This window comes from Chrysochloris asiatica, unplaced genomic scaffold (assembly GCF_000296735.1).
Source record: "Chrysochloris asiatica unplaced genomic scaffold, ChrAsi1.0 scaffold00004, whole genome shotgun sequence".
Lineage (NCBI taxonomy): Eukaryota > Metazoa > Chordata > Mammalia > Afrosoricida > Chrysochloridae > Chrysochloris > Chrysochloris asiatica.
The window spans coordinates 17,967,058-17,979,023 of NW_006408522.1; the positions used below are offsets into that span (position 1 = coordinate 17,967,058).

Sequence of the window (11,966 nt, forward strand, 5' to 3'; positions counted from 1 at the left end):
CTTAAAGTTCGCAGCCCGATTCGTAACCACTACGCTACCAGAGCTCCTTGGAGCTCTGGTAGCGTAGTGTTTATGAGTTGGCCTGGTAACCTCAAGGTCAGCGGTTCGAAACTACCAGTTGTTTTGCGGGAAAAATATGAGGCTTTCTGTTGCTGTAAAGACTTATAGTCTCAGAAACCTATACAAGGTCACTATGAGTTGGAATCAATTCCTACTACCACCACCACCATATATGTATTTATTATGGTGCTGTGGGATAAAGCACTGGGCCACAAGGCTGGTTTAAACCACAAGGTTGGTAGTTCAAATTCACCAGCTGCTTCTTGGAAACCCTATACAGAGTCACTATGAATCAGAATCAACTCGACTACACTTAACAACTATATATATATATATATAAATGTATGTATTTATGGTGGCTCTATAATATAAGTACTGGACTGTAAACCACGAAGTCAGTGGTTTGGGCTCACCAGCCACTATGTGGGAGAAAGATGAGGCTTTCAACCCCCACAAAGATTTTAAAAGCATTGGAAACCCTAAAGAGCATTGCTATGAGTAAGAACTGACTCAATAGCACCTAACAACAACATATATACATAACTGTCTTTGTGTAGCACTATAGTATAAACACTGGACTGCTATACATAAGGTCAGTGGTTCAAATCAATCAGCTGTTTCTCAGAAACCCTATATTGGGTCATTATGTGTTAGAACCTATTCCATGGCACTTAACAATAAACAAAGTGAGGGAAACAGGCAGGCAAAACACAAGAGAGGATCTTGTGCTATCCGACTAAAGGTTGCATAGAGTAGATAGTAAGGCATCTCTATTGTGGGGTCTGGAAGACTTTCCAGAAGAGATGATGCTTACACTGGGTCTTAAAGATAAATGGATTTATACAAGGGGAAAAGTGATAAAAACAAACAAACAAACAAACTTCTTAGATATTATCAAACATCTTAAAGAGAATGAGTTGCTGGCCCTTGGGGCTCAGGACCATAGTTTCAGGGGACACCATGGTCAATTGGCACAACATAACCACAAAGAAAATTTTTTACGTCCTACTTTGGCGAATAGTGTCTGGGATCTTAGAAGCTCATAAGTGACCATCTGAAGTGCAGTTATTGGTATCACTATTTGTAGAAGAATGAAGAGCAATGAGAATTGAAGATGTATGGAATCAATTATTCCAATGGACTAGTGAAACCTGTGAACAACCACCAGTCTTCATGACTGAAACCAAAAGAACTAGATGGTGCCAGACTACCATTACCAACTTCCCTGAAAGAGATCACGTTAGAAGGTTCTGGATAGAATAGCAGAACATGTTGAACAAAATTAAAAATTATTTTTTAAAAGATCAGCCTTACTGGCCAGAAAGAGACTGGAGGTTCCTGAGACCATGAACCTCAACCAGTCTTCAGATTTGGAAAGGAAATCACCATTGTGGCCCAACTTTCAGCCAAGCAGTAGATAGGTACATAGTGGGGACAAGAACACTAGAAAGGTATGCTCACCATGGAATGGTCAATTATTCAATATCAAAAGGGCAATATTTAACTAAGGACAAAGTTGAGAAGGGATGGGAAGGGAGACGGAATGGAAGCAAGAAGCAAGCATAAGGAGGAAGCGAGATAACTTGTTGCATGGAAGAGATTGTAATCATTGAGATGAAATGAAGTACATGATTTGTTGAATGTTAAGCTGATAATCTTGTCTGTAAACCTTCACTCAATTCACAAAAAAAAGTTTTAAAAAGAAATTATAAAAAGGTAAATTGATGTAGACAGTTAGAGGAAAACAGCATTAGAGGCATGATTTTTTTAATTAATGGAAGCTTAATGCATAATGATTGTAATGACCGACGCCACTTACCTTTCCCCATAAGTGACACTGAGCTCATCTAGAACCCCATTGAGTTTAACTTGAAGTTCTTTGAGAATAGCACTGGCTTCGGGATCTAGCTGCAGAGAGACCACAAACAACATGACTTTGAAGTTCTGAGAAAAGTATGATTTGTCTTACAAGCATTCTGATGAAACTTCATATACTATATATAACCCATATGCTTTTTTCCCTCCATCTTAAATCCAGTGTACCAACACCTCCCAGTTTAGGAAACTTAAGAAACAAGGAGGGTTATTACACATGGAGAAATGGATTGAAAGCCATAGCATGTATATGAAGAGACTGGCCAAGCTAGGTAGCAAAGCCTTTTTGGTTACAGCAATGGAATGCAGGGCATGAGAACACATCACCTATAATATGATAATTTCATATTTCAGAAATCGAACACACTATAGATTAGTTGATTATATGTGTTTCTACAAGGTGTATTTCAATCTTTAATTAGCTGTCTACCTTAAATAAACAGGCCCATTGAAAAAAATGAAAATTTTGTAAACGAAACAAAAACTTTTGAGGTCTGCATTGCGCCTTATTGAAGATGCTTTTAGATTTTTCTAATTATCAAATTACAATTAGTAAGATAAACAAATGATCCAAATACTCCCATATTCCCCTTGGGATGATAGACCAGGCTTCTTTGTGGATGTCACTTTGCAATTCCTGATTTAAATTTCTTATTTCCTTTTTTTAAATTTTATTTTCCTTTGAGCATTCAAACAGCTCTAACTTGGGGAGCAACTAATTAGCAAATTTGAGGGCAAAGAAAAAATAATTAGATGAGGTAACCACATGAATTACTGTAATTCTTGTTCTTTACAAAGCAAGCCTTGAAAGTCAACTTTTTTTTGCATCTGATTCAGCTCTTAGAACAATGTTAATCAAGATTACAAAAGAATTTATATTGCAAATAAAAACATACAACACTATTAACTTGGCAGAATTTCATTTTACAGTTAAAACAAAGGAAACCTTACCATGTATTTCTTACAAACGTATCGTGTTTGAAAATTACATTTTGGCAAACTAGTTGTCAGAAAATAGCTTATAATAGATATACTCTATCAAGCAGAGAGACATTCAGGTTAACTGTTCCTTTGAGCCTTTGGAAACTTAATTTCACATCATTATTACTGAAGTTCTTGCCAAAAAAAAAGAGTCTAGTATTGAATAGAAGGGGATGGAATTATGGAAGGTTTGGGGAGTAAAACAAATGGAAAGATAATTTAGTATAAAAGTTAATCTAAACTGGATGCCAAAAACATAGGGAAGTCAGTCTAAGATCAAGAAGTATCCCCAGCAGTATGCTATTGTCATTGTTGTTAACTGCTGCTGAGTTGGTTCCAACTCACAGAGACCCTGTATAGGATTTCCTAGGAGCAGCTGGTGGGTTTAAACTGCTGACTTGTGGTTAAAAGCCCAGGGTTTATCCTATACTGCCACACCAGAACCTAAGAACATTTCCTAAATTGCATAGTGGTGACGAGTCGGACTGCTAATCTCAATGTCAGAAATTTGAAACTACCAGCCATTCCATGGGAGAAAGATGAGGCTTTCTGCTACTGTAAAGATTTACAGCCTTGGAAACCCTATGCAGGGTCGCTATGAGTAGGAATTGACTCCACAGCACACCACCACCACCAAGCAACTTTTAGGAGTAAGTATTATTTACAATATTCAGCGAGTAGGTACCTCTAGGTTGTGTGTATGTGGCTGCAAACATTGGAATGTTAATAGAAAAGTCACCTGAGACAGTCTTTTGAAAGCAAACCAATCCTTGATGTCAATTTGTATTCAAATCTAGGCAATTTCAGGGTTCCTTAGTTTTGGACCCACTCTCAATGAAAGCCAGTGTGATTCTCTTTTCCATCTTTTTTCCTGTCCCCATCATTAGTTAGGATCACCGTTCTTGCCCCGAGATATCAGATCTGCTTAATTGTCTGCCATCCAGTTGGTCTTTATGGAGACCACCCAAGTGTTGTAGATTAGAACTGCTCCAAGGCTTGAAAATTTTGGATTTTTTTGAGTCTCATACTTGGAGATTTTCAGTTAATTACAGCCATTTGTGGAGTTCTGGTGAGGTGCTATATGATAAGCACTCGACTGCAAGGTCTGTTTGAACTGCAAGGTTTGTGGTTCAAACTCACCAGCAGCACCTCGGAAACCCTGTTCAGGGTCCCTATGAGTTGGAACCAACTGGAAACCACAACAACCACAACAGCCATTTGTAGAACAGTGATTCCGAAGGACAATTTGTTGTGGTTGTTGTTAAGTGTCACTGAGTTGGTTCCGACCCATAACAACCCTGTATAGGGTTTCCAAGGAGCAGCTGGTGAGCCTGAACTGCCAACCTTGCAGTTCAAATGGCTTTGCAGTCTGGTGTATTAACCTACAGCACCACAACAGGATTCCCAGAAGGAGAATTAGACAGTACTAAAAAAAGAAAAAAACAAAACAAAACCCAGACTTGAGATTGATAGGCATTTAAATACAATTAGCCTTACAAACCATGATTTCCCAACTATTAACTGTGAAAATATATGCGGACTGCCCATTCCCAATCCTGGAGACCCATATAAACTGGATGTTTTCAATTCATTTTCTTGCTGTTGCCCTAATATTCATTTTAATTTGATTTCATTTTGTATAAAAATACTGGTAAAGAATGCGAGAAGAAATCTTATATGGTTTCCTTCAGGCTCCTTGGAGAACACTGTGGAGGAAGCCAGAGGTAGTTCTCTACCCACACATCCATCACCTCTAAAACAATGGTTCTGAGAGGAGGTTTTTCTTCATAAAATGGTTTTTCTTGAAATGAAAATGTGTATTCCTTTCTCCTATTAATTTGATGTGCATATTTTACATTTTTATTCAACCCTTAAGGGTTGGGGAAGCTCATACAAAAATGGCTAGATTTTGGATGAAGTTATGCTATTTACTAATGAAATTACTTTAGTACACCTGAATTATTTTACAAATGAAATTTATCAATTGGTTATTCCTTGAAAATCTGAAACGATCAAACCACATCCATTTAAACACTGAATTCTATTTCTTGATAGACGTATATGTTTTCAAGTAAGTGTAGACAGAATGCCTCTGCCTGCCATGTAACCAGAGTCTTGGTGTGATGCTGTAGGATAAACAATGAACTTCCAGCCACAAGGCTGGGGTTCAAACGCACCAGCTTTGCCTCAGAGACAGGGTCACTAAAAGTCAGAACTGCCTTGAGGGCACTTAACAACAACAACATTTTCAGTTACTTAAACACCGACTCCATGGCACTCAACAACAATAAAAGGCACTTAATGTGTATTTGTTCCAAACCATATTATTAAAATAGGAGTATTAATTTGGGGGACAATATTGAAGTTGTTAAGGACTTCATTCTTTTTGGATCAACTATCAACACTCATGGAAGCAGCAGTCAAGAAATCAAACTATGTATTGCATTAGGCAAATCTGCTGCACAAGACCTTTTTAAAGTGTTGAAGAGCAAAGATGTCAGCTTGAGGACTAAGGTGCACCTGACCCAAGCATTGGTATTTTCAGTAACCTCATATGCATGTGAAAGTTGTCCAGTGAATAAGGAAGACCGTAGAAGAATTGATGCTTTTGAGTTATGGTGTTGGAGGAGAATATTGAAAGTGCTATGGGTTGCCAAAAGGACCAATAGATCTGTACTGGAAGAAGTGCAGCCAGAGTGCTCCTTGGAGGCCAGGATGGGCAAACTTCATCTCTCATACTTTGGACATATTGTCAGGAGGGGCCAGTCGCTGGAGAATGATATCATGTTTGGTAAGGTGGAGGGTCAGAGAAAAAGAGGAAGACCCTCAGTGAGATGGATTGGCAAAGTGGCAGCATCTATGGGCTCACATGTGGCAACAATAGTGAGGTTGGCCCCAGACTGGGTACGGTTTTATTCTGTTGTGCATAGGGTTGCTATGAATTGGTACCAACTCTATGGCACCTAACAATAACAACAACAAATGCTTGGTTATTGCAAATTGTCTTTCTCTTGCAAAATTGTGAAGAAGGAGCATAAATACCGCTGAACTATTAAACAATCTCTGTAGGAAGATAAATGAATAATTTTTTAGTTCTTCTGCATTTCTTGTCCAGCAAGTCTTTTTTTTCTAGCAAACTCTCTAATATTTATAAAAAAAATAAAAAAATCATTTGGGATTTGAGATTTCATTGCCTAAATCACCAAAGACATATTTTACAAATTATTGATTACTTTAGAAAGGCATATAGCTACACATTCCCCCCCCCCCCCATAAAGATTTAAAACTTACTTTAGTTCTAAAAGTAACACATTAAATTTTGCTTGTATTCTTTTGGGATTGCTATGCAGAATAATTTTTAAAAGCAAAAGCATAAAGTATCAAGCATAAAAAATCATATCAAGCTTATTCTAAACACTGAATTAGCGTTTATATCTGGACAACTTAACTGGTGAGCACAAAATAGTTAATTAAATGAAATAATTGGCTCCAGGTAAAAAGGAGTATATTCAATATAAATTTGGAAATGCTGAGTCCATCATTTAATTTACAGTGAAACTTCCAAAATATATGTCATCACCATTGTAAAAATATCTGGGATAAGCTGTAGATCACAAGGTCTGTTTGAACCATAAGTAGTGATTCAAACCCACAAGCGGCTCCTTGGAAACCCTATACCCGGTCACTATGAGTTGGAACTGACTGTGTGGCACGTAACAACAATATCCTATACATATGTTTAATAAACATATGGTAAAATTTAAAATAATAAAAGAAAAACTTATTTGGAAGCAGCTTATCAACATGTACTTAATATCTTATCTTCTCTTTACTGTCAAACTGCTTCCAGCCACAATGTCAAACCTGGTGCCACCATATTCTTATCTCTTAAATACTCAACTCCCTGCAGTGTGACTTGGGCTCATAATACTACACTGAAATGGTTCAATTTTCCTTTCCCAGTATGGGTGTCTTTTCCTTGTACCCTCTCTCGTTGAACTACCCCTTTCTTGTCAATGACTTGCACTGCCACAGGCTGTTGTTCAGCACCATTGAATTGTTTACAATTCATCGCGATCCTCTCTAGGGTTTCCAAGGAGTGGCTGGTGAGCTTGAACCACTGACCTTGAGGCTCAAACTGACCTTGCAGTGCAGCGCATTAATCTGCAGAGCCACACCACAGCCTACACTCCCATATTCATTATCCATAGCCTTTGCAGCTACCTGAGCATCCGGGCTACATAACTGACATACCCAAGTACCTATTAAACATTTCCACTTTGATGGTCTAGATATCAAAAGCTGAATTTATTACCCATTATTGTTGTTGTTGTTAAGTGCCGACTTATAGTGATCCGTTGTGCTAGCAGAAAACCTCATTTTTCTCCCTCGGAGAGGCCGGTGGCTCGAACCACCAACCTTGTGGCTCACAGTCCTGTGCTTATCCTACCTGAATTATTACCTAACAACAATTGGGAGAATGGTGCAGGACCCCTGTGCCTCTTCCACACTGGCTTTGTATCCCAGCAAATCCAACCAACCAAAATAGCTGAACATCTAATTACAAATGTCCCAGACACGCCTTGTGATTTGTGATGTAGAAACACAAGCACACTAGTGAAAATTGTGACCCTAGATGACCAGATTTTTGGAAATCTTTTTCCAGGAAAAACCGATGACTATTTAGCAGAAATGTCAACATACTATTCCGAGGAATTAATGTATATTAGACCACCCTTGAAGGAGGCGACTCCATACCATTATTAACTAGTGTACCTGAGTCCCATGGTATCGTCTCTTTTAGAAGTGTACTATATCGTTTGAGCTCTGGTAGTGTAGTGGTTATGAATCGTGCTGTGAACCTTAAGGTCGGCAGATTGAAACTACCAGCTGTTCCGCGGTAGAAAGATGAGGCTTTCTGCTTCTGTAAAGATTTATATCCTCGGAAACCCTGTACAGTGTCGCTATGAGCTAGAACTGACTCCACGGCACATAACCACCACCACCACCATCATTGCTTTACTAGAAACTATTTCTGATTGAAGGCTTATTGTTTACTTGGGAAATAGTGACTCAGTGAGGCTAATTCCTTTGACTCCTGAGTGAGAGAGAGACTAGGAGAACATGACTGAGGAAGGCACTATTTCACTCTGTTGTGAATTGGGTGCTATGAGTTGGAACTGACTCAACGCACCCAACAACAAACCTTAATTTATTTCTGATTTGGCTAACGGTATACAGTTATTCAGGAGTCTTGGTGTGGCGCTGTGGGCTAATGCGCTAGATTGCAACGTCGTTTGAACCACAAAGTCGGTGGTTCAAGCTCACGAGCCGCTCTTTGGAAACCCTATACAGGGTCGCTATGGGTCAGAACTGACTCGACATCACTTAGCAACATAATACAGTTATTTGAGCCAGAAATGTCAATGCCGTCTTTGTCTCCTCTCTAACTTCTTCCGTTCTATTCATCTGGATGGTTGACATTACAGATATTTCTAAAAAAAAAAAAAATTTTTTTTTTCATCTGCCTAGCCCTCATTTCCACAATCCTGATTCAGATTTTTTTTTTTTTTTCTTCCAGAGCACTGCAATCATCTCCAAAATGTTTTCTTGATTCCTGTTTCTCACCACTTCTCTTACATTCTAAATTGCTCCCATGCCAAAACAAGAAATAAACAAAACCCAAGCCCATAGTCACCTAGTCGATTCCCACTCACAGTGTCTCTGTATAGTTGATGAGGCTGAAGGGATGTTTTAATAAAGCCCAAACCTGATCATGACATCTACTGATCCCCTCTAGCAATTTCTTATGTTATCTGAGCTCTTTGCTAGTCCTTTCATTTCAGAAAGATCACTTTTATCCAGTCCTTGCACTTCACCAGAACTTATTTATCCAATAAAATCTAGTTCAAATTAAAATACATTGGGACATCAGTGAACATTCCCTAGTGCATCCAGCAGTAACATGGGAGTGGTTATGTGACCTTGAGTCAGTTCCAAGTCATAGTGACCCTGTACAGGCTTTCTGAGGCTGTAAATCTTCATGGAAGCAGACTGGTAGATTTGAAGGGCTGACTTTGCAGTTAGCAGGTCAGCTTGTAATCCACTATGCTAGCAGAGCTTCTCAGCAGTCGAGTACTCACCCTGAAATGCCCTACATCATGTTATGGCCTTTTATGAGCAATGATGTTCAACAGGGACATATATTCAGAAATGAAAGAATATATGGTCCTCTCTATCGCAAATAAATGTGTACTAGTTCTGCCAATGCTGCCCGCCCTCTGCCCCTTTTAAAAAACATTCTGCTTAGGAATACTTCTCCCGCCAAATTTTATTTGATCATTTTTAGATCTAGATGATGACATTTCCTTATCCTAATCTTTAGATCCACAATGAACTGTTATGCTAGAAATATCAGTTATATAAATTCATGCTTTTAATCTCTTGGTTTCAAAAATTGAAAAATGTAAATCTCCCATCCCATGCAGTAAATCTGTCATTGTCCTCAAATCAAGTAACTGCCTTTGAGATATGTTAGGTTACTCAGCCTAGACAATTGAAGAAGATACATAAAGGACTGCCTTATCTTTTGTGGTAACATCCTCAAGGTAATTGAGAGTTAGTCAAGGTTTGGCCAATTTTGGATTCTCTGTGAAAATTTTCTCTGAATTAAGTAACCCTTGGAGCCTCATATGAATATGACACAATATATTTTTTTCCTTCATATCCAAATGTATACTATTCTACTTTATTTTTTAGTTTCTTGTTCTTATAATCACAGAATTTTAAAACTACAATGAACTTCCAAAATTCCATAGTTCAACTCTTTTTTATAGTTGGGAAAAATAAGACCTAGGTAATGTCATTATTTTGGAGTCACATGAGGATTGAAAGGTAGCACTCTAAGAAGCTGTCTTATGTCTTAAAATTCATTCATCAACAACAACAAAATTTCCAAACTATGCTAACCTGATTAGCTGACTTTGTGAATCTGGACAAGATGACAAACAGGATGCGAAACAGAGTTAATGCTCAGAATTTTATTCTGTAAAATCTGCTCTTTTTGACCTGTCTTTGTCTTTTCCATTCTGCTGTTTATGTTACTGCATCCATCTCTAAGAGAATGAGCCACTGTTTAAGAGGGTTAATATTGTCTGTTCACTTCAACTGAATTTAGCACTTGATGAGCATCAAGTGACGGGGACACACTTCTCTCAGGGATCCGTTATTTGCAGGAAGGGCCCGAGGAGTACTGCCAAGTATGAAAAGAGGGAGGATTGGCAGAGCTAAAGAAGCACGTTATACTAACAACTGCATTGATTTTTATTTTTATTTTTTTTTAATTTAAGGAGGGCTTAAATGATCGATGAGGATCACAACAGGGCAACAAGACAGGTTTATTACACAAGAGGCAGTTAACGTAAATCTGTTTTTCTGTTCTTCCTGACTGGCTTGTAGTCTGTGTCCTTATGTGTTCTTAAGCTTCAGAGTGGGGTTCCTTTAAAAACAGACTTGGTGATAGGTGGGTGGCCCTGTGACCTCTCTGGAAAGCTTTGGGGAGGAGTAAGGTTTATAAACAGTCTCTGTCTGAGTCTGCACTTCATTCTGACTTGGATCTGCAGCCCAGAAACCCCATAACCACCTCAGTTAATACTTTCTCTAATTTCACAAACTGAATTTGACTGTTAATTGAACTTCACGTGGTGGTAATGGTGGATTCTTAATCATATTTATTAAATCAACTCAGTGCAATTTACCCTTCGGGCCCTCATTATTCTCTTAGTTTTCTATTAAGTCCAATTTGTTAACTCTAATTGCCGAGGTGGTTAGGAGAGAGATACAAGGCAATATCCATATACTGCCAAAATAAGGGGTGAGAATTTCAAATGTTCAATCCTGTTTGTTAATCCCATCATGAAACCCACAATAATTGGTGGCTGTTATCGAATTCAGTCAAATGCCCTCTCATCTTTAAGTTTTACTTACACAATAGGAGGCGAGAGCTTTGAACTTACTCTTGGGATGGTTGCAGTATAGGATATAACAACTGAAACTTTCATTTGGAAAAAAATTTGGAGTTCAGAATGTTTGAGTTTTAGCCACCCTCCTCATAAACTTTCTCTCTTTAGTTGTTCTGGCTCTCCAGTTAAACCCTAAATTCTTTGAGAATGGGGTCTGCATTGTGGCCATTATTGCATCTCTGGTGCCTAGTAAAATCCAGAAAATCCAGGACTCATAACAGCGAGTAAGAAAATAAAGATTTGAATGAATCAGTGATGATGAATTTTCTGGTGTGCTCTAACCTTTGTTTTCCATAGGGGATCACTGCCCCAAGGAGAAGAGCCTGAGTTTTATCTAGCTTCTGAATCTCTTTCAATAGAAAGTAAGAGGACTAATAGTTGCTGATTGGTGGTGGTGGTACTGTGCTATGGGTTTGGTTCTGACTCATAGCGACCCTGTATTGTGTTTCTGAGGCTGTAATCCTTATGGAAGCATAAAGCCTCATCTTTCTCTAGCGGAACACCTGGTAGTTTTGAACTGCTGATCTTGAGGTTAGCAGCCTGACTCATAACCACTACACTACCAGAGCTCCTGAATAGCTGCTGATTGGTGGTACTGTTAAGTGATATCGAGTTGGTACTAACTCATAGTGACCCTATGCACAACAGAATGAAACACTGTCAGGTCCTGGGCCAACATCACAATTGCCACATTGGAGCTCATTGATGCTGCCACTCTGCCAATCCATCTCTCTGGTGTCTTCTTCTTTTTCTGACCCTCTACCTTACCAAACATGATATCCTTCTCCAGTGACTGGTCCTTCCTGACAATATGTCCAAAGTATGAAAGATGTCGTTTGGCCATCCTGGCCTCCAAGGAGCACTCTGGCTGCACTTCTTCCAACACAAACCTGTTTGTTTTTTGGAACCCCATGGTACTTTCAATATTCTCTTCCAACACCATAACTCAAAAGCATCAATTCTTCTATGGTCTTCCTTATTCACTGTCCAACTTTAGCATGCATATGAGGTTATTGAAAATACCATGGC

At 38.7% G+C, this 11,966-nt stretch overlaps 1 protein-coding gene across 1 annotated transcript in view; it reads right to left on the minus strand.

The window, feature by feature from the left end:
• Nucleotides 1-11,966, minus strand: part of UNC13C (unc-13 homolog C (C. elegans)) — a 769,914-nt gene that overhangs the window by 147,332 nt on the left and 610,616 nt on the right. Inside the window, exon 24 of the mRNA XM_006831631.1 lies at nt 1,880-1,968. Within this exon, the coding sequence (XP_006831694.1) occupies nt 1,880-1,968 (89 nt within the window). The remainder of the gene's footprint in view (nt 1-1,879; nt 1,969-11,966) is intronic.